Below are 23,203 nucleotides of genomic sequence, written 5' to 3'. Positions count from 1 at the left end.
TGCCCTTAGCTTAGAGCTGCCATTTATCAGAACTGCCCCTCTCCAGAGCTGTCTCTCTGTCCGGAGCTGCCCTTCAGTCCGGAGTTGCCCCTCTATCCTGAGCTACCTTCTATCCTGAGTACCTCTCTATCCTGAGCTATCCTCTGTCCTGAGCTACCTCTCTGTCCTGAGCTACCTTGTCCCGGAGCTGTCCTTTATCCTGGTGTTGCCCCTTAAATTAGGTGGGTGGAGTAAGAGGGTGGTCATTCTGAGGGGAGATGTAAGCTGGGATTGACTATGGTGGGGTGGGACCTCGCCCAGAGCCTGAGCCACCACCGTGGTCAGATGCCCACCAGACCCTCCCTAGACTTTGTGCTGGTGGCGCCGGAGTTCGCACCTTGAGGGGGGGGTTATGTCACGTTCCTGACCTGTTTTCTGTTAGTTTTATATGTGTTAGTTGGTCAGGACGTGAGTTTGGGTGGGCAGTCTATGTTTGTGTTCTATGTTGGTTTAATGGTACCTGATATGGTTCTCAATAGAGGCAGGTGGTTTTCATCTCCTCTGATTGAGAATCATATTAAGGTAGGTGGTGTCACATTTTTGTTTGTGGGTGGTTGTCTCCTGTGTCAGTGTCTGTGTATGTTACGCCACACGGGACTGTTTCGGTTTGTTTGTTTGTTCGTTCGGTTTATGTAGTCTGTTCCTGTTTCATGCGTTTTCGTGTCATGTAAGTTTTATGTTCAGGTGCGTCTACGTCGTTTGTTTGTTTGTAGTTTGTTAAAGTGTTTTCGTGTTTTTCCGTTTTGTTAATAAATATCATGTCATATCACGAGCTGCATTTCTGTTCAATCCCTGCTCCTCCTCTTCGGATGAAGAGGAAGAGGAACGCAGTACAAATGTAATAATGTGTCCCTGAACAAGGGGGGGTGGGGGGGGTCAAAATCAAAAAGTAACAGTCAGTATCTTGTGTGCCACCAGCTGCATTAAGTACTGCAGTGCATCTCCTCCTCATGGACTGCACCAGATTTGCCAGTTCTTGCTGTGAGATGTTACCCCACTCTTCCACCAAGACACCTGCAAGTTCCAGACATTTCTGGGGCCCTAGCCCTCACCCTCCGATCCAACAGGTCCAGACGTGCTCAATGGGATTGAGATCCGGGCTCTTCGATGGCCATGGCGACACTCCTCAAGGAACACTTTTCCTGCAAGACACATTCCTGTCTTGCAGGAAATCACGCACAGAACGAGCAGTATGGCTGGTGGCATTGTCATGCTGGAGAGTATGTCAGGATGAGCCTGCAGGAAGGGTACCACATGAGGGAGGTTACCCCAGGAAATCTTAAGTCTTATTACATACAGCCGGGAAGAACTATTTATAAGAGCAACGTCAACTTACCAACATTACGACCAGGAATATGACTTTCTCGAAGCGGATCCTCTGTTTGGACCACCACCCGGGACAATGGATCGGATCCTAGTAGGCGACCCAAAACAACGGCGCCGCAGAAGGGGCAGACGGAGGGGTCTTCTGGTCAGGCTCCGTAGACGAGCACATCGCTCTCCGCTCCCGAGTATACTACTCGCCAATGTCGAGTCCCTTGACAACATGGTAGACGAAATTCGAGCAAGGGTTGCCTTCCAGAGAGACATCAGAGATTGTAACATTCTCTGTTTCACGGAAACATGGCTCACGCGGATTACATTATCAGAGTCGGTACATCCACCCGGTTTCTTCACGCATCGCGCCAACAGAAACAAACATCTCTCTGGTAAGAAGAAGGGTGGGGGTGTATGCCTTATGATTAATGAGTCGTGGTGTGACCATAACAACATACAGGAACGCAAGTCCTTTTGTTCACCTGACCTAGAATTCCTTACAATCAAATGCCGACCGCATTATCTACCAAGAGAATTCTGTTTGATTATAATCACAGCCGCGTATATCCCCCCCCAAGCAGACACCTCGACGGCCCTGAAAGAACTTCATTGGACTCTATGTAAACTGGAAACCACATATCCTCGCCCTCCTTTCAGCAAATCCTACGACGACTCCATTTTGTTGCTCCCAGCCTATAGACAGAAATTAAAACAGGAAACGCCCGTGCTCAGGTCTGTTCAACGCTTGTCCGACCAATCTGATTCCACGCTTCAAGATTGCTTCGATCACGTGGACTGGGATATGTTCCAGACAACAACATTGATGTATACACTGTTACGGTGAGCGAGTTTATTAGCAAGTGCATCGGTGATGTTGTACCCACAGTGACTATTAAAACCTTCCCCAACCAGAAACCGTGGATTGATGGGAGCATTCGCACAAAACTGAAAGCGTGAACCACTGCTTTTAATCATGGCAAGGCGACCGGAAACATGCCCGAATACAAACAGTGTATCTATTCCCTCCGACAGGCAATCAAACAGGCTAAGAGTCAGTATAGAGACAAAGTAGAGTTGCAATTCAACGGCTCAGACACTAGACGTATGTGGCAGGGTCTACAGTCAATCACGGAATACAAAAAGAGAACCAGCCCTGTCGCGGACACCGATGTCTTGCTCCCAGACAAACAAAACAACTTCTTTGCTCGCTTTGAGAACAATACAGTGCCACTGACACGGCCCGCTACCAAAACCTGCGGGCTCTCCTTCACCGCAGCCAACATGAGGAAAAAATGTAAACGTGTTAACCCTCTGATAAGGGAATTTATATGTTTAAAGTAATGATAAGAGAATCTGAATGACATTAAGAGTAATGACTAAAGTATTTCACCCTAATAGTTACAGAAGCTTAGACAATGTGTTTAGACATAATACTAGAATATTGTGAGACAGTGGGAACATTGTGTTTGTGTGTGATAAAGAGGAACTGACAACAGACATGTTTTGGTACTGTGAGACAAAGGACAGGAGATAAAGTTCCTCCACCCAGGGAGGAACAGATGCACTTGTAGGCGCTTGTAGGAGTTATATAAAAGGCTGTGCGCATTATATGATTTTTAGAACGTTCTCGTGAATAAAGAACCAACCTTTTGCAGAAGCTGAGTCTTTGCCTAATTATTATTAAACCCAGGGTCTTACAAACCTCAGGGATTGGTCAAAGCTTAAATAATTGTTAGTTATAATCATTGGGATTGAAAATTCTCCTGACACCCTCACAAGGCTGCCGGCCCAGGCGGCATCCCTAGCCGCGTCCTCAGAGCATGCGCAGACCAGCTGGCTGGTGTTTTTACGGACATATTCAATCAATCCCTATCCCAGTCTGCTGTTCCCACATGCTTCAAGAGGGCCACCATTGTTCCTGTTCCCAAGAAAGCTAAGGTAACTGAGCTAAATGACTATCGCCCCGTAGCACTCACTTCCGTCATCATGAAGTGCTTTGAGAGACTAGTCAAGGATCATATCACCTCCACCCTACCTGACACCCTAAACCCACTCCAATTTGCTTACCGCCCCAATAGGTCCACAGACGACGCAATCGCAATCAGACTGCACACTGCCTTAACCCATCTGGACAAGAGGAATACCTATGTAAGAATGCTGTTCATCGATTACAACTCAGCATTTAACACCATAGTACCCTCCAACCTTGTCATTAAGCTTGAGACCCTGGGTCAACACCCCGCCCTGTGTAACTGGGTCCTGGACTTTCTGACGGGTCGCCCCCGGGTGGTGAGGGTAGGTAACAACATCTCCACCCCACTGATCCTCAACACTGGGGCGCCACAAGGGTGCGTTCTCAGCCCTATCCTGTACTCCCTGTTCACCCATGACTGCGTGGCCATGCACGCCTCCAACTCAATCATCAAGTTTGCAGACGACACTACAGTGATAGGCTTGATTACCAACAACGACGAGACGGCCTACAGGGAGGAAGTGAGGGCCCTCGGAGTGTGGTGTCAGGAAAATAACCTCACTCTCAACGTCAACAAAAAAAAGGAGATGATCGTGGACTTCAGGAAACAGCAGAGGGAGCACCCCCCTATCCACATCGACGGGACAGTAGTGGAGAAGGTGGAAAGTTTTAAGTTCCTCGGTGTACACATCATGGACAAACTGAAATGGTCCACCCACACAGACAGCGTGGTGAAGAAGGCGCAACAGCGCCTCTTCAACCTCAGGAGGCTGAAGAAATGTGGCTTGTCACCAAAAACACTCACAAACTTTTACACATGCACAATCGAGAGCATCCTGTCAAGCTGTATCACCGCCTGGTACAGCAACTGCTCCGCCCACATCCGTAAAGCTCTCCAGAGGGTAGTGAGGTCTGCACAACGCATCACCGGGGGCAAACTACCTGCCCTGCAGGACACCTACACCACCCGATGTCACAGAAAGGCCAAAAAGATCATCAAGGACAACAACCACCCGAGCCACTGCCTGTTCACCTGTTAAACAGCCATCGCTAACATTGAGTGGCTGCTGCCAACATACTGACTCAAATCTCCAGCCTCTTTAATAATGAAAAATTGGATGTAATAAATGTATCACTAGTCACTTTAAACAATTCCACTTTATATCATGTTTACATACCCTACATTACTCATCTCATATGTATATGCTGTACTCTATACCATCTACTGCATCTTTCCTATGCCGTTCGGCCATCGCTCATCCATATATTTATATGTACATATTCTTATTCATTCCTTTACACCTGCGTGTATAAGGTAGTTGTTGTGAAATTGTTAGATTGCTTGTTAGATATTACTGCGCGGTCGGAACTAGAAGCACAAGCATTTCGCTACACTCGCATTAACATCTGCTAACCATGTGTATGTGACCAATAACATTTGATTTGTCTTCCCTGTAACGCACAAGTCCGATGATGCTGTGACACACCACCCCAGACCATGACGGAATGTCCACCTCCAAATCGTTCCCACTCCAGAGTACAGGACTCGGTGTAACGCTCATTCCTTCGACGATAAACGCGAATCTGACCATCACCCCTGGTGAGACAAAAGCGCAGCTCATCAGTGAAGAGCACTTTTTACCAGTCCTGTCTGGTCCAGCGACGGTGGGTTTGTGCCCATAGGTGACGTTGTTTCCGGTGATGTCTGCTGAGGACCTACTTACAACAGGCCTACAAGCCCTCAGTCCAGCCTCTCTCAACCTATTGCGGACAGTCTGAGCACTGATGGAGGGATTGTGCGTTCCTGGTGTAACTCGGGCAGTTGTTGTTGCCATCCTGTACCTCTCTCGCAAGTGTGATGTTTGTATGTACCGATCCTGTGCAGGTGTTCTTACACGTGGTCTGCCACTGCGAGGATGATCAACTGTCCTTCCTGTCTCCCTGTAGCACTGTCTTAGGCGTCTCTCAGTACGGACATTGCAATTTATTGCGCTGGCCACATCTGCAGTCCTCATGCCTCCTTGCAGCATGCCAAAGGCACGGTCACGCAGATGAGCAGGGACCCTGGGCATCTTTCTTTTGGTGTTTTTCAGAGTCCGTAGAAAGGCCTCTTTAGTGTCCTAAGTTTTCATAACTGTGATCTTAATTGCCTACTGTCTGTAAGCTGCTAGTGTCTTAACGATGGGAAACAGTGTTGAAACCCTTTACAATGAAGATCTGTGAAGTTATTTGGATTTTGACGAATTATCTTTGAAAGACAGGGTTCTGAAAAAGGGACGTTTCTTTTTTTGCTGAGTTTATGTGTGTGACCAATAAAATTTGATTTGATTTGAGCCGTCATGTTGGTTTTAATTTCCAACTTATTTACATTCGTTTTTACTTACACTTGTATGTTGACTTCTCCATATTAATGTTGGTTTTAAGTTTTGGATGACTTTTCTTAGCGGATGTACAATCATCGCGTATTGAATTAAGGGGCGTTTCATCCCGGAGAGAACATAATTATACACTTGCAAACTGATCAAAAACGAGGGCTGAGGTTGCTTACGTCGCCTACTCCCCTTGCTTGGCTAATCATTTGGACCGACGACAAAGATGGCCGCGGGGATTCCCCCAAAGGTATAAGGCGAAAGTAAGTGGAGGGTGTGTCTTTTTTTTATATATGTTTGAAACGCAGCCAGAGGCTTCTTCCAGTGCCTGCTACTGCCTAGCGCATTATATTGTATTGTTTGTTTTTGTCATAAAAATGTGTCAGTTAAAAATGTTGGGTAAATAATGTATAGCGCAAGAGATGTGTGGTTATGGAAACTCATATCAAACTGAAATGTAAACGACGACAACAAAAAAAACACGACATTTCAACGTGGACATTTTTGTAATATTTGGTTGACGTTGATCAATGAGATTTCAACCTTTATTCACCCACTCAACAAGACAGCCAACAGTTTGTTGAATTCCCAATGTGTTATCACAATGCTTTCAACCAAATTCCAATGGAAAAACAATGTCAGATGTTTGGTTTAGTTGTCATTTAAATATGTTATCACTGCGCTTTCAACCACTTAAAAGCAAAACAAAGTTAAAATGTGAATACAATGTCAGATATTTTGTATTTATACAGCAATTGTATGTGTTATCACTGTGCTTTATCCAGCGTAACAAAATGACGTGGGTTGCATTCGAGATTACATTAAAAGCACATAGTGCAAGTGAACAATTATGTTCGAGATTCTATGCAGATCATAGGAATTGTGATATGAGTTTCTAAAACCACAGAACCTTTGCATGCCAACTTGAACATGCACTCTTTCTATGGTTGCATAAGTAGACATTTATAGTCACAGTAACCTCAATGTGACACTGGATATTTTACTCAAAAGGTTGAATAAATACTGTTATATTAGTTTGTAAGATAGCCTTAACTTTAGGCTATTTACTGTAAAAGTAATACTGTGTTTGGTCGACAACATAACCAAATATCAACATTTTAAAGGATATCTAATGCTTGGATAATTTCATCTGAGCCACTGGCTTAATCATATTCTTTAACTTTAAGTTTGGTTTAGTTGGAGATGTGAATTCAACATAAAATGTGTTACTTTATCGACAAGTTAATAGGCTATTTACTGTATTACAAAAGTGATATTGAATTGTGTTTGGTTGTCAATGTTAACAAATATCAACATTTGAAGGAGATGTATATTTTGTGCTACTGACTTCTGGCTTTAATTCCCATTTGTCTACAAATTAATAATTGATATGTTGGATTCATGTCTCCATCACAACCAAAAATCTAAGTTGAAGAATAGGACTAAATCTAATCAAACTTTAAATGTACTTTCAATAAAGTTTGAATTGATTTAGTCCTATTCTTTAACTGTTTTTGGTTGAGATGGAGAAGTGAATCAAACAAATGAATTCAACCTAGGCTTGAAACCCTAGGCCTATATATATTGTCTATTTTTAGTTGAACCGTGGGTTGAATTGAAACCCAACAGCTGTTGAAGACTTCACAAATGCTATATAGGCCTAAATAGTATCATTGATGATATATGACTTATAAAGTATGGTTACATTTAATAAGCTCTTTTAAATCTGCCCTTTTGACTGACTTTGAGGTCATCAATGAATCTATTTAGTTATTAAGAGATCTCTCAATAATCTTTCTCAGGATAGCACATTGGTAGTAGTCACTGACAAATATCTAAGATAATTAGGGCTGGGCTTGATAACATTTTGGGATGGGAGACCAAATTAATACCTAAGATAAATCAACTCTCCAGTAGGAGGTGCTGCCCAGCCTATTGTTTTTTTAACGTTAGTGGATAAAACGTTGAAGATGTGACCTGTTTCAAAGGTACAAATTCAACATATTTTATACAAGGTTTGTCTATGTTGAAAATTGGTTACCATGATGGCATAATCCTGTGGTTGAAATTTCAATCTCAAAACAGCAGTTGATTTACTTTTTTAAGATCCAATGTATTTTCCACATACTGTAGATTCCACGTCACAATACCTTGACACGTTATGCTGAAACAATGTTTATTCAACCAGTTTGTCTCCACTGGGTATTATTGAAAGTGTATATTAAAAAAAAGTGTATATCAGGGGTGGCTCACGGGTGCCCGTATCCCGCTGCTGACACCAGTGTAGAAAATGTGGGGGGGAAATAAAGTGGGGAATGACACTTCCAAACTATTGGTCTCAAGGCAAGCACAAACCACACTCCCAAATAGGCTTACGTTATTTCCATCGAGACTGCCCTCTTTAACCTAAACTTTATGTACACCTATGATAAATAGCCTAATCAAAGATCACATTTTTCACAAAAATATTGGTAGGCCTACATGACTCATGAATGTTCGTTCCCGCATTCCACATCATCTTGAGTACGTTAAACCTCGGGCATTTTCCAGGAAAGGGTCACGTGTGTTTGTCTTCTACGGAATCCCCCCTGTTTCAAGTCACTTATTTATTCTCCGAGTCCAGCCCACCGCTCAGCTCGTTGTCAAGAGACTGGTACAGTCTACAGGTCTACAGTACCGTTGCTTGACTACCCAGACTCGTTGCTCTGGCCAAACGCTACGCCTTACCAACGTTTATGTAGCGAAAGACTGAGCAGCGGAATAATTTAGTGTGAAGGCTTGTACAGCAGCCTATTTGCGGAGTGGGATTGCATAGAAGCGGAGGAGAGGAGTTGCAACAATACTTGGTTGTTTTAATACTACGACAAGGATCGAAATGATCGTTCTGCTTTTATGTATTCTGTCGGTGAGTAGCTTAGGTTACTTTTTATTATTGTGTGCTATAATGGCATACGTCTTTTGCATTAAGGGAACCATATACAACACATAATATGCTACAAATTGCCTATATTGATGTTGTGTTGGGTTTCTTTTGACTTCATTTTACAATTTAAGCGTTTGTAAAAGATTGCCAAATGCGTCAAAGCTCATTCAACACTTTCACTTTCGATGTCGTTTCGAAGCAACTGCCTCTACAAAAAAAATATGTCAGTTAAAGCTACTGTGTTGCAATATTTAGTTATTTTACTAGCTCTAATGTGAAACATTTGCGCAACTGATTTATGAAATTTGGTTTTATAGGCAATAGTGGCCAATCCTCAAAAAGGGCTTACGTTTTTGAGATACCACAACCCGAGGTTTTCACGTCTCACGTCTCATGCCTCCCATTTACGAAATGGATGGTCGTGAAAAAATATTTGACAGCAAAAGTTCTTAAATTGATAGATATTATGACTAAACTCAAAACGTGCAGAATAGCTCCTTCCACCAGCCTCCTCTGCTCCAAATAAATTATGGTGTCCAAAATTCATTATGGCTGCCACAATATCATTAAATGGTGGTTTAATCACCTGTATATACAGTACCTGTCAAGTTTGGACATCTACGTTTTTTCTTAATTTTTCCTATTTTCTACATTGTAGAATAACAGTGAAGACATCAAAACTATAAAATAACACAAATGGAATCATGTAGTACCCAAAAAAGTGTTAAACAAATCAAAATAGATTTTTTTATTTTTTTTATTTTAGTAGCCACCCTTTGCCTTGACAGCTTTGCACACTCTTGGAATTCTCTCAACCAGCTTCACCTGGAATGCTTTTCCAACAGTCTTGAAGGAGTTCCCACATATGCTGATCACTTGTTGGCTGCTTTTCCTTCACTCTGCGGTCCAACTCATCTCAAACCATCTCAATTGGGTTGAGGTCGGGTGATTGTGGAGACCAGGTCATCTGATGCAGCACTCCATCACTCTCCGTCTGGGTCAAATAGCCCTTACACAGCCTGCAGGTGTGTTGGGTCATTGTCCTGTTGAAAAACATTTTTTTATTTTATTTCACCTTTATGTAACCACTCTGGTACAAGTGGGGCGCTAGCGTCCCACGTAACCAACAGCCAGTGAAATTGCAGGGCGCCAAATTCAAAACAACAGAAATCTCATAATTAACATTCCTCAAACATACAAGTATTATACACCATTTTAAAAATAAACTTCTCGTTAATCCAGCCACAGTTTCTGATTTCAAAAGGCTTTACGGCGAAGCACACCTTGCGATTATGTTAGGTCAGCACCTAGTCACAGAAAACCATACAGCCATTTTCCAGCCAAGGAGAGGGCTCACAAAAGTCAGAAATAGCGATTTAAATTAATCACTAACCTTTGATCTACATCAGATGGCACTCATAGGACTTCATGTTACACAATACATGTATGTTTTGTTCGATAAAGTTCATATTTATATCCAAAAATCTCAGTTTACGTTGGCGCGTTATGTTCAGAAATGCATTGTCTCAAACAAACATCCGGGGAAAGTGCAGAGAGCCATATCAAATAACAGAAATACTCATCATAAACATTGATAAAAGATACAAGTGTTAAACATACGAATAAAGATAAACTTCTCCTTAATGCAACCGCTGTGTCAGATTTCAAAAAGGCTTTACGGCGAAAGCATACTTTGCGATTATGTTAGGTCAACGCCTAGCTACAGAAACACATACAGCCATTTTCCAGCCAAGGAGAGGGCTCACAAAAGTCAGAAATAGCATTAAAATTAATCACTTACCTTTGATCTTCATCTGGTGGCACTCCCAGGTCTCCATGTTAGAAAATAAATGTTCGATAATGTCCCTCTTTATGACCAAAAACCTCCTTTTTGTTTGCGCGTTTTGTTCAGTAATCCAAATGCACAAGGCGTGTGCACTAAGTCCAGACAAAAAGTTTTTATTAGTACAATAAAAGTTAGTAGAAACATGCCAAACGATGTTTAAAATCAATCCTCCGGTTGTTTTTGTCATAAATAATCAATAATATTTCAACCGGACAAAAGCTTTGTCAATAGGAAAGGTGAAACAAGAAAGGCGCGTTCCCGATCAGGCGCATGGCTGATGTCTGGAAATTTCCACTGGCCTCTCATTGAAAGTGCTGTATCTCCCTCATTTTTCAGAGTAAAAGCCTGAAACAATGCCTAAAGACTGGCCACATGTAGAAGAAGCCATAGAGCTTGTGAACTGGGTCCTAAGTCTTTGTGTGGTGGATAGGCTTTCAATGGAAAAACGGCCTTTCAAAAATAATAGTACTTCCTGGTTGGATTTTCCTCGGGTTTTTGCCTTCCATATCAGTTCTGTTATACTCACAGGCATTATTTTAACAGTTTTGGAAACTTTAGAGTGTTTTCTATCCAAATATACTAATACTAATACTAATATATGCATATCCTAGCTTCTGGGCCTGAGTAGCAGGCAGTTTAATTTGGGCACACTTTTCATCCAAAATGCCAAATGCTGCCCCCTACACTAGTGAAATTAACCAGGTAGGCTAGTTGAGAACAAGTTCTCATTTACAACTGCGACCTGGCCAAGATAAAGCAAAGCAGTGCGACACAAACAACAACAACACAGTACACATGGAATAAACAAACAGTCAATAATAGAATAGAAAAGTCTATGAGGTAGAAGCAAATGAGGTAGAATAATGGAGGTAAGGCAATAAATAGGCAATAGTGGCGAAATAATTACAATATATAATATGAACAAGGGCCACCCAACGAGAGCATACAGGTCGCAGTGGTGGGTAGTATATGGGCTTTGGTGATAAAATGGATGGCACTGTGATAGACTGCATCCAATTTGCTGAGTAGAGTGTTGGAGGCTATTTTGTAAATTTCGCCAAAGTCATGGATCGGTTGGATAGTCACTTTACGAGGGTATGTTTGGCAGCATGAGTGAAGGATGCTTTGTTGTGAAATAGGAAGCCGATTCTAGATTTAATTTTGGATTGGAGATGCTTAATATGAGTCTGGAAGGAGAGTTTACAGTCTAACCAGACACCTAGGTAGTTCCACATATTTCAAGTCAGAACCGGGCAGGTGTGGGCAGCGATCGGTTGAAGAGCATGCATTTAGTTTTACTTGCATTTAAGAGCGTTGGAGGCCACGGAAGGAGAGTTGTATGGCATTGAAGCTCGTCTGGAGGTTAGTTAACACAGTGTCCAAAGAAGGGCCAGAAGTATACAGAATGGTGTCGTCTGCGTAGAGATGGATCAGAGAATCACCAGCAGCAAGAGCGACATCATTGATGTATACAGAGAAGAGTCAGCCCGAGAATTGAACCCTGTGGCACCCCCATAGAGACTGCCAGAGGTCCGGACGACGGGCCCTCCGATTTGACACACTGAACTCTGTCTGAGAAGTAGTTGGTGAACCAGGCGAGGCAGTCATTTGAGAAACAAAGGCTGTTGAGTCTGACGATAAGAATGTGGTGATTGACATAGTCGAAAGACTTGGCCAGGTTGATGAATACAGCTGCACAGTATTGTCTCTTATCGATGGCGGTTATGATATCGTTTAGGACCTTGAGTGTGGCTGAGGTGCACCCATGACCAGCTCGGAAACCAGATTGCATAGCGGAGAAGGTACGGTGGGATTCGAAATGGTCGGTGATCTGTTTCTTAACTTGGCTTTTGAAGTCCTTAGACAGGCAAGGTAGGATAGATATAGGTCTGTAGCAGTTTGGGTCTAGAGTGTCTCCTCCTTTGAAGAGGGGGATGAACGCGGCAGCTTTCCAATCTTTGGGGATCTCAGACGATACGAAAGAGAGGTTGAACAGGCTAGTAATAGGGGTTGTAACAATTTCGGGGGATAATTTTAGAAAGAGAGGGTCCAGATTGTCTAGCCCGGCTGATATGTAGGGGTCCAAATGATAGTCCCACTAAGCGCAAAAAAGATGGGATGGCGTATTGCTGCAGAATGCTGTGGTAGCCATGCTGGTTAAGTGTGTCTTGAATTCTAAATAAATCAGACAGTGTCACCAGCAAACCACCATCACACCTCCTCATCCATGCTTCATGGTGGGAACCACACATGCGGAGATCATCCGTTCACCTGCTTTGTATCTCATAAAGACATGGCGGTTGGAACCAAAAATCTCAAATTTGGACTCATCAGGCCAAAAGACAGATTTCCACCGGTCTAATGTCCATTGAATTTAGAGAAGGCAGCAGACTGCTTGACATGACAACACCAAGCATTCCAAGTCACAATCGTCTCTGATGATCAATGAGGCAACTCGGGGGTCTTCAACAAAAGGAAAGAGAACCCTGTACATCTTCTCCATAGCTCTACATCTTGCGGTATACCAACTGTGGTATAACTTGTGGCTCCAGGATTGGGCTCTTAAGTCACCTCCTTATTATTTGGAAGTAAGCTTTGAATAATTGCTAGTCCAATACTGTTGCCTGAATCCAACATGACCTTCTGCTGGCTCACTGCATTTGTGATGCCCATTGGGATGTTCCGGTGCACTCTTATGATATTTGGGTTGAGCTGGCGAATTTATAAAAAAAAATAATAATCATGTCCACCATCCTGGCTGTCTGCCCTGGAGTTGGCAAGATACAATGGCAAGAAAAATGTGAACCCTTTGGAATTACCTGGATTTCTGCATACATTGGTCATAACATTTGATCTGATCTTCATATAAGTCACAACAATAGACAAACAGTATGCTTAAACTAATTACACACAAATTATAGTCTTTTTCTTGTCTATGTTGAATACATAATTTAAACATTCACAGTGTAGGTTGGAAAAAGTATGTGAACCTATAGGCTAATTACTTCTCCAAAAGCTAATTGGAGTCAGGAGTCAGCTAACCTGGAGTCCAATCAATGAGATTAGATTGGAGTTGGTTAGAGCCCTGCCCTATAAATAACATTCACAAAATTTGAGTTTGTTTTTCTCAAGAAGTATTGCCTGATGTGAACCATACATCTAAAAAGAGATCTCAGAAAACCTAAGATTGCGAATTGTTGACATGCACGAAGCTGGAAAGGGTTACAAAGTCTCTCTGAAAGACATGACATATACCAGACCACGGTAAAACACATTTTCGAAAATGGAGAAAGTTCAGCGCTGTTGCTACTCTACCTAGGAGTGGCCGTCCTGCAAAGATGACTGCAAGAGCACAGCGCAGAATGCTCAATGAGGTAATGAAGAATCCTACAATGTCAGCTAAAGACTTACAGAAATCTCTAGAACATGCAAATATCTTTGTTGGCGAGTCTATGATACGTAAAACACTAAACAAGAATTGTGTTCATAAGAGGACACCACGGAAGAAGCCACTACTGTCCAAAAAAAACATTGTTGCACGTCTGAAGTTCGCAAAAGAGCACCTGGATGTTCACAGCGCTACTGGCAAAATATTCTATGGGCAGATTAAACTAAAGTTGAGTTGTTTGGAAAGAACAAAACACTATGTGTGGAGAAAAAAAGGCACAGCACACCAACATAACCTTATCCCAACTGTAAAGTATGGTGGAGGGAGCATCATGGTTTGTGGCTTCTTTGCTGCCTCAGGGCCTGGACAGCTTGCTATCATCAACGGAAAAAGGCATCCCCAAATTTATAAAGACATTCTGCAGGAGAATGTAAGGCTATATGTCTGCCAATTGAAGCTCAACAGAAGATTGGTGATGCAACAGGACAACGTCCGAAAACACAGAAGTAAATCAACAACAGAAAGGCTTCAAAATAAGAAAAAACGCCTTCTGGAGTGGCCTATTCCTCTTTACGAAACTGTTTCAGTTCAGCAATATTCATGGGATGTCTGGTGTGAACGCTCTCTTGAGGTCATGCCACAGCATCTCAATCGGGTTGAGGTCAGGACTTCCTCAACCGATTTGCGATGCTGTGGAATGACCTCAAGAGAGCGGTTAAATAAATAATAAACAGACACAGCCCTTTCACAGACTCTCCTTCACAACCAGACAACCAACATTACACTACAGGAGTATCCCCAGCATCAATCAGACTGAGAACTATAGTCAATGGGTCTCGTTGGCATGCAAGCTGCATCTGCTGAGTGCCTGCACCCAACTGTCATAGAAATGGAAACTGCTGTACTACAGGTTGCTTTCCTGTAACTTGGTTATGCTACTATGTGCTTGTGTTGTGAAAAACATGAACACAGATTGATGAACTAGTTGTATTCAGCTATTCAAACACAACCGAGGCAGGGCAGTGCCACTCATAGTTTGAGTTATACCAAAAGCAGTAGCGGTGGGTGGGTAAAATCACAGGGGAAGCCAAGTCAGGGGGGAAAAATGCAATTTATTACAACCTATGTGTTGTAATAATTGCATTGTTTGCTCTATAACCTGTTAGTTCATATGACTTCACAATGTGATATACAGTGCTTTCGGAAAGTATTCAGACCCCCTGACTTTTTCCACATTTTGTTACATTACAGCCTTATTTTAAAATGGATGAGACATTTTTGTAAATTCATATAAAACTGGAATATTACATTGACATAATATTCAGACCCTTTACTCAGTACTTTGTTGAAGCACCTTTGGCAGCGATTACAGCCTCAAGTCTTCTTTGGTATGACGCTACAAGCTTGGCACACCAGTATTTGGGGAGTTTCTCTCATTCTTCTCTGCAGATTCTCTCAGGTTGGATGGGAAGCGTCGCTGCATTGGCGTCGCTGCTTTGCCTAGGCCACTCAAGGACATTCAGAGACTTGTCCTGAATCCACTCCTGCATTGTCTTGGCTGTGTGCTTAGGGTCAATGTCCTGTTGGAAGGTGAATCTTTGCACCAGTCTGAGGTCCTTAGCTCTCTGGAGCAGGTTTTCATCAAGGATCTCTCTGTACTTTGCTCCGTTCATCTTTCCCTCGAAAAACATCCCCACAGCATGCTTTTGCCACCACCATGCTTCACTGTAGGGATGATGCCAGATTTCCTCCAGATGTGACACTTGGCATTCAGGCTAAAAGAGTTCAATCTTGATTTCATCAGAGCAGAGAATCTTGTTTCTCATGGGTCCTTTAGATGCCTTTTAACAAACTCCAAGCGGGCTGTCGTGTGCCTTTTTACTGAGGAGTGCCTCCTTCTATCATAAAGGCCTGATTGGTGGAGTCCTTCTGGAAGGTCCTTCTGGAAGGTCCTCCCATCTCCACAGAGGAACTCCGGAGCTCTGTCTAAGTGACCATCGGGTTCTTGGTTACCTCCCTGACCAAGGCCCATCACCACTGATTGCTCAGTTTGGCAGGCCGGCCAGCTATAGGAAGAGTTGGTTTCAAACTTCTTCCATTTAAGAATAATTGAGGCCACTGTGTTCATGGGCACCTTCAATGCTGCAGACATTTTTTGGGTACCCTTCCCTAGGTCGTTGCCTCGCCTCAATCCTGTCTCGGAGCTCTACAGACAATTCCTTTGACCTCATTGTTTTTTTTTCTCTAACATGCATACAGTGGGGAGAACAAGTATTTGATACACTGCCGATTTTGCAGGTTTTCCTACTTACAAAGCATGTAGAGGTCTGTAATTTTTATCATCGGTACACTTCAACTGTGAGAGACGGAATCTAAAACAAAAATCCAGAAAAATCACATTGTATGATTTTTAAGTAATTAATTTGCATTGTATTGCATGACATAAGTATTTGATCACCTACCAACCAGTAAGAATTCCAGCTCTCACAGACCTGTTAATTTTTCTTTAAGAAGCCCTCCTGTTTTCCACTCAATACCTGTATTAACTGCACCTGTTTGAACTCGTTACCTGTATAACATAATTGTCGTAATAGGGAAAGAAGGAAGTGTTTTAAAATGCCTAAATAAAGGTTGGCAATAGGTTTAGCTACCTAAGAATCTTCCTGCATGTTTTCAGACCAAGAAAGCTATAGATCAGCATGCGTGTGTGTGCATTCTCACTTCTCAAACTATGCAAGTATGGATAGCTGGAGCCCAATATGGCGACCGGAGTATGGGCGAGTGGGTGTGTCGAAGGGAGTGGGTGTATGGAAAGCAAATCAGCTAATTGGGCAGATTTGTTACCACTCAAGACCACTTTGCGTGGCTGATTGGGTTGCACTATGAGTTGATAGTAGGCCACCAGTGCTCTGGTGTTGTGCCTGCCGACTTGAAGTGCTTTCTACTGGGTATCATGGTCATGTCACCGGTGGTAGCAGCATGGTCATTTTTTTCTCTCACATGGTTTTATTTAAAGTAGGATAGCAGCCTACACAAGAAATAACTAATATTGCTAACCTTGTCACCTTGATACATACAGTCTACTACTCAATGGTGAGGTCATGAACGGCAACAACACCGGGACACAGTGCCCTTCGCTCCGCTTGACAAGCACTACTGTCTGGCAACGGCGTGGGAAAACCTTGAAATCAGCCCTTGCCTTAACAGGAAGCCAGTGTATATAGGCTAGCACTGGAGTAATATGATCAAATTTGTGGGTTCTAGTCAAGATTCTAGCAGCCATGTTTAGCACTAACTGAAGTTTATTTAGTGCTTTATCCAGGTAGCCAGAAAGTAGAGCATTGCAGTAGTCTAACCTAGAAGTGACAAAAGCATGGATTAACTTTTCTGCATCATTTTTGGAGAGAAAGTTTCTGATTTTTGCAATGTTACGAAGATGCGAAAAAGCTGTCCTTGAAACAGTCTTGATATGTTCGTCAAAAGAGAGATCAGGGTCCAGAGTAACGCCGAGGTCCTTCACAGTTTTATTTGAGACGACTGTACAACCATCAAGATTAATTGTCAGATTCAACAGAAGATCTCTTTGTTTCTTGGGACCTAGAACAAGCATCTCTGTTTTGTCTGAGTTTAAAAGTAGAACATTTGCCGCCGTCCACTTCCTTATGTCTGAAACATAGGCTTCCAGGGAGGGCAATTTTGGGGCTTCACCATGTTTCATCGAAATGTACAGCTGTGTGTCATCCGCATAGCAGTGAAAGTTAACATTATGTTTCCGAATGACATCACCGAGAGGTAAAATTATATAGTGAAAACAATAGTGGTCCTAAAACTGAACTTTGTACAGTTCAAATGTACAGTTCAATCAAATGTACAGTTGATTTGTCAGAGGACAAACCATCCACAGAGACAAACATATCTTTCCGAAAGAAAAGATCTAAACCAGGCCAGAACTTGTCTGTGTAGACCGATTTGAGTTTCCAATCTCTCCAAAAAAATGTGGTGATCGATGGTATCAAAAGCAGCACTAAGGTCTAGGGGCACGAGGACAGATGCAGAGCCTCGGTCTGATGCCATTAAAAGGTCATTTACCACCTTCACAAGTGCAGTCTCAGTGCTATAATGGGGTCTAAAACCAGACAGAAGCGTTTGGTATTCATTGTTTGTTTTCAGGAAGTCAGTGAGTTGCTGCCCAACAGCTTTTTCTAAAATGTTGAGAGGAATGGAAGATTCGATATAGGCCGACAGTTTTTAATATTTTCTGTGTCAAGGTTTGGCTTTTTCAAGAGAGGCTTAAAGAGGCCACTTTTAGTGAGTTTGGTACACATCCGGTGGATAGAGAGCCGTTTATTATGTTCAACTTAGGAGGGCCAATCACATGAAGCAGCTCTTTCAGTAGTTTAGTTGGAATAGGGTCCAGTATGCAGCTTGAAGGTTTAGAGGCCATGATTATTTTCATCAATGTGTCAAGAGATATAGTAGTACAAAATTTGAGTGTCTCACTTGATACTAGGTCCTGGCAGAGTTGTGCAGACTCAGGACAACCGTAATTTGCTTTCTAATGATCATGATCTTTTCCTCAAAGAAGTTCATGAATTTATCACTGCTGAAGTGAAAGCCATTCTCTCTTGGGGAATGCTGCTTTTAAGTTGATATTTCCACCTATTGTATCTCTGTTTACAGGTCTATATTTCCAAGATGCATTGAGATATCCTGATGTTGTGTATGTAGGGCAGACAACTGACTATTTGTATTCCACATTTGAGCAATTTCAGAGCTTATAATATTGGGTTACATGTAACCCCTACCCCACCCCCCTCCAGCCCGGCATTATTCTGCACTTTTTGAGTTTAGGTTGTGTGTCACAATAGCTGTCAATATAAACACTTTTGCAGTACAATTTTTTTTTCACAACCAGTCCATTTCATAAATGGGAGACATTTAGAGATGTGAAAAATATGATTGTGTTTTGTTCTACCCCGGGTAGGAGTATCTCAAAAATGTGGCTGCCTTGCCACAAGCCTATTAGACTAGAGCGTGAATTTAGGTACTTTCCGCCTCTATTGTAGTGGTCGATCTTGCCAGTTGAGGTGAGAGAATAGATCATTGTAGCGACAATTTTTTTTTCTACCTTCTGTTTACAGGTTTTGACCATGATTTACTCATGTGATCCAGAAACACAGTATTTGAAGAATGGGGAGTGTTGCAGTATGTGTGGGCCAGGTAAGGAAGAGGACATTCATTATTTGACATATCTGTACTCTTATCAGCCTTTTGAGTGAAACTGAGTCAATATACCCTTGTAGGATCTACACTCAATATTCATAATCCGCAAAACTATATTATCTTAACAGGCACCAAGATGTTATCCAGCCATAGCGGTTGTTTTGATCCACATTGTATGCCATGCCAAGAGGGGGAATACCAGCATGCATTCACAGACAAGAACCGCTGTAAACTGCAACCATACTGCGACCCAAGTGAGACTTTTGATGCTCTTTATGTATTTGAAGACATAGTATGTGTCCGAAATCAGATGTGTCATGCCCATAGTAGGCACAGGGGCAAGATTTGTACTGTTAAAAAAAAAAAAAAAACATCTCTGTAATACTACTATCCACTTAGCAATTTTATGAAGTTGCCTTTAGTTAGCCCAGATAGGTTCCCAATCCCGCAAACTCATAACTAGCTACCAAGAAGACATTTCAGACTATCAATCAAGTTAGAATAGCTTAGCTGGCAAGGTTGGTAGACTTTAGAAAAGCAAGCATGTACTGAATAAGACTCATATTCCTTTCAATATTTTACCCAGAGCTGCAGAGAAGCATATTTAATGTATTTTTAAAAAGAACCACCAGTCAGGAAGATACAGACAGCTGAAGAGGTATGCTTAGATATGCAGAAAAATAGACCTATTTATTACATAGAATTCATGATTATGGTTCTAGATTGCAGGAAAAAGCTGTTTCAGGTGTTTGAAAAATGCCCCCCTCCGGACCACCCCCCAGCCATCCTCGCATACTTTCTGCCCCATCAGATTATTGGGGTGCATGACACCCCTGTCCGAAATGACACTCTTTTCCCTATTATAGCATTAGTGCAGGCCCTGGTCAAAAGAAGTGCACTAAGGGCTAGCATGCCATTTCAGATGCACGTAGGGCCTACTGTTTATCTGGCTTATCTCTTTGTAATAACACAACACTTGTATCTCCTTCCTGCCACAGATAAAAACTTTGAGCACAGTACCAATAGGAACAAGACAAGCCTCAGCCCATGCAAATGTAAGACTGGATACCACTGTTCCAGTGAAGAGTGCCTGACGTGTGTTCCACATACTAAATGCAGACCTGGAGAAGAGGTCAAATCCAAAGGTAGAAAACACTCACTTTCATCATGCTATCAGCAACGATTGAGTTCCATGCTAGTGTGCCTACTACATGTTCAAACATGGCTTTTAAGTTTCTGTTTCTATTCCGTTGTATTCTATTAAACTGCCAGAGTTAGGCTACCTAAATTGTGTAATTTTTGAACGGATACTCTAACCGGATACTGTATATTTTCTCAGGTAGCCCCATACATGACACAGTGTGTAAGGCCTGTCCTTTAAACATGTTCTCCAGTGACAGTTCTGCAGAGAGCAAGTGCAAGCTATGGACAGTGTGAGTAGTTCGATCCTTGTACCATTAAAAAATGGGATGTGTATGTTATCAAACTGTAAATGAAACCGCAGCCATCATACACATAATAATGTTGGTTTGTTTAATCCCAAATTATGTTTTCAGTTGTAAGTCTGAATTCAAAACTGAAGCCGAAGGGACAGCCACCTCAGACACGGTCTGTGGTAAGTACTATACAGGGTCCACACATTGAATGCAACACAAATTACACATATCACAACATTTCCATTCTACCATACTGAATTGGGGAACTATAAAATATATTCCTTTAGTGTCAGTTGACCATCACTTTCTCACAGTAACTCATTCACTTGAATTGGGCTACATAGTAGGAGGGGCCTGTTTATCCTGGTTTCAAAATCAGACAGCTTAAACCGAAAGTTGTGGTGTGGGAGTGTTTTCTCAGTATTACAGTAGCCTGTAGTAGGGCGGCCAACAGTAGCCTGTAGTAGGGCAGCCAACAGTAGCCTGTAGTAGGCCGGCCAACAGTAGCAGGGCAGGTTTCAGTAGCCTGTAGTAGGGCGGCCAACAGTAGCCTGTAGTAGGGCGGCCAACAGTAGCCTGTAGTAGGGCAGGTTTCAGTAGCCTGTAGTAGGGCAGGTTTCAGTAGCCTGTAGTAGGGCGGCCAACAGTAGCCTGTAGTAGGGCGGCCAACAGTAGCCTGTAGTAGGGCGGCCAACAGTAGCCTGTAGTAGGGCAGGTTTCAGTAGCCTGTAGTAGGGCGGCCAACAGTAGCCTGTAGTAGGGCAGGTTTCAGTAGCCTGTAGTAGGGAAGCTAACAGTAGCCTGTGTGGTACCTCTGTCAACACTAGTTTAAGGGACACATAGGCCGTAGGCTATGGTTGGTTAACAATAGTTGGTTGAATTGTTTGTAATGTTCTTTTTATTTACTTTACAGTGCCAGTACCCAGTTCCTATGGAACAATAATCACAATTGTAATGGCCTTTCTAGCTGCTGGGGTTTTGGGCATTGTCCTGTTCAAATTTAGAGGTATTTAACACTAATTTATTATGTTATTTGAGTGATAACTTTACGTTGGAATCTTTGAGTAATCAAATTTTTATTTTGTTCTAGGTCAACTCGGAGAGGCCTGCAAGAAAGCAAATGTACGTTCTCTATATGCATTTTGTACCAGCCGTGACAGTAATACTGCTATTCTATTATATTTAGACACTAATTCACATATGCATTGTGTCATTCACCGTAGGAATCCTGTATGGATTTTAATCTTAAGAGGGGAACTAAGAGGGCTACAGCAGACGGAAAAGCAGAAGAGGGAAACGCAGAAGGACCTGAAGAGGGGAGGGAACAACTTCAACCTATGATCCAATTTGGAGAGCCACCATCAACACTATACCCACCATTACCAGGTCTTCAAATACCAGAGGAGGTTGAAGCTAAAGACGTGTCAGAAAAGGGACATTTGGTGGTGCAGGAGGAGGGTAAATCTCACCATGTTTCTGATACACAAAGTGTATTTTATGAATAGCTATAGATCACATGACCACCTGGCTTTACCTATTGCTTAACATGATAAACAACAGCCAGGTTGTGCATTAATGAATACAGTAGGGGTGCGTGGGTATAATCACTGGGGAAGCCAAGCCAGTAAAAAAAGGTCATATTACAACCTATGTTGTGATATTTGCATTGTTTGCTCTATACCCATTAGTTCATACACCACCATGATATACAATAAGACTGTGACAACAAAAAGACAATAAGACTGTGACAACAAAAAGACAACAGTCACACAGTGGTGGAATAAATTCAACTACACATGCGTTTGTTTCATCACAAGACCGAAGAGCAACATCTGACCGGTGGAGTCCACAAAGCATATTGCACATAACAAACAGTTGTATTACCTACAGCATGGTCAATAAAGTTGATGTTTTTGACAGTTACTAAACAGCTACTGATTTGGAACCACAGAATTACCTCAAGTCACCACAAAGACAACAGGAACACTGTCCCCGCTATTCCAGCACTATTTCAACTTAAACATTTAAACATCATCATCATGCTTAGTTTAATACACTGAAAACAAACTTAAAAATACCAAAAACATTTTAGTCCAATCAATGTTGCTAAATATAATTCTGGCTGTGTGCGTGCGTGTGTACACACACGCAAGTGGGAAAAAAGTTCACTCACCCTAATTGTAGACTAGTTGAAGGTCAATGCCATCCTCCTCTTTCATGTTGGCAAAACGTTCTATGGCTTAGTCATACAGTATGCTTTTAGTTTTTATTTTCATAGGCTACCTAGCTAAAATGCTTGCTGTCCTAACTTCCTCACATGGGCAACAATGATTGATATGGTTGAATATTCTGTACGTGTAAACTGTTGTAAAAAGTATTGGTTGCTGTATTCTGTTATAGAAGATGTTCATAAGAACACTAGAGAATGGCTTTTTATTATGTCTTTCTGTTTTAATTACTCTCCTTTGCATTAAACTATCAAAAATAAATGCTACTGAGTTGTTCATAAAGACAATGCCCATTTAAATTTGAAATGTCTGTTTTGTTGTTGTTTTTTTAATTCAAAATTAGCATTCAAAATCAAGACAATTTTTTTTGTGTCTTTCAATTTAAGTTACATTTATAAAGTATAGATTATAATATTGTTGGAGCACACTGTACCTGGTCTTTTATTTTACAGTACTTTTAAA

The 23,203-nt window shown here is 42.1% G+C and overlaps 1 protein-coding gene across 3 annotated transcripts; it reads left to right on the top strand.

Moving 5' to 3' along the window:
- The first annotated feature begins 5,876 nt into the window (after positions 1–5,876).
- LOC111977095 (tumor necrosis factor receptor superfamily member 5) lies at positions 5,877–23,047 on the top strand. 3 transcript variants are annotated; one of them, XM_070448026.1, is made up of 9 exons: positions 5,877–5,971; positions 18,996–19,074; positions 19,206–19,331; positions 20,076–20,222; positions 20,417–20,510; positions 20,634–20,692; positions 21,427–21,519; positions 21,604–21,635; positions 21,737–23,047. In XM_070448026.1, the coding sequence occupies exons 2-9, from the start codon at positions 19,005–19,007 to the stop codon at positions 22,016–22,018; spliced, it is 903 nt and encodes a 300-aa protein (XP_070304127.1). In that variant the 5' UTR covers positions 5,877–5,971; positions 18,996–19,004; the 3' UTR covers positions 22,019–23,047. The 3 variants fall into 3 exon arrangements, with proteins under 3 accessions (XP_070304127.1, XP_023862171.1, XP_023862173.1); XM_024006403.1 differs by lacking the exon at positions 5,877–5,971 and adding an exon at positions 8,311–8,602; XM_024006405.1 differs by lacking the exons at positions 5,877–5,971; positions 21,427–21,519 and adding an exon at positions 8,311–8,602.
- The last annotated feature ends 156 nt before the right edge of the window (positions 23,048–23,203 follow it).

Source organism: Salvelinus sp. IW2-2015, linkage group LG17, assembly GCF_002910315.2.
Source record: "Salvelinus sp. IW2-2015 linkage group LG17, ASM291031v2, whole genome shotgun sequence".
NCBI classification, from domain to species: domain Eukaryota; kingdom Metazoa; phylum Chordata; class Actinopteri; order Salmoniformes; family Salmonidae; genus Salvelinus; species Salvelinus sp. IW2-2015.
The sequence above is the reverse complement of the archived record's forward strand: the minus strand, read 5'-3'. Positions and strand labels throughout refer to the sequence as shown.

Bases quoted from the DNA above. Each gene is read 5' to 3' on its own strand.
- LOC111977095 (XM_024006403.1), top strand. From the start codon at position 8,573: ATGATCGTTCTGCTTTTATGTATTCTGTCG. The intron at 19,332-20,075 runs GTGAGACTTTTG...TTCCTGCCACAG, and splicing joins GCAACCATACTGCGACCCAA to ATAAAAACTTTGAGCACAGT. The intron at 20,223-20,416 runs GTAGAAAACACT...ATATTTTCTCAG, and splicing joins AGAAGAGGTCAAATCCAAAG to GTAGCCCCATACATGACACA.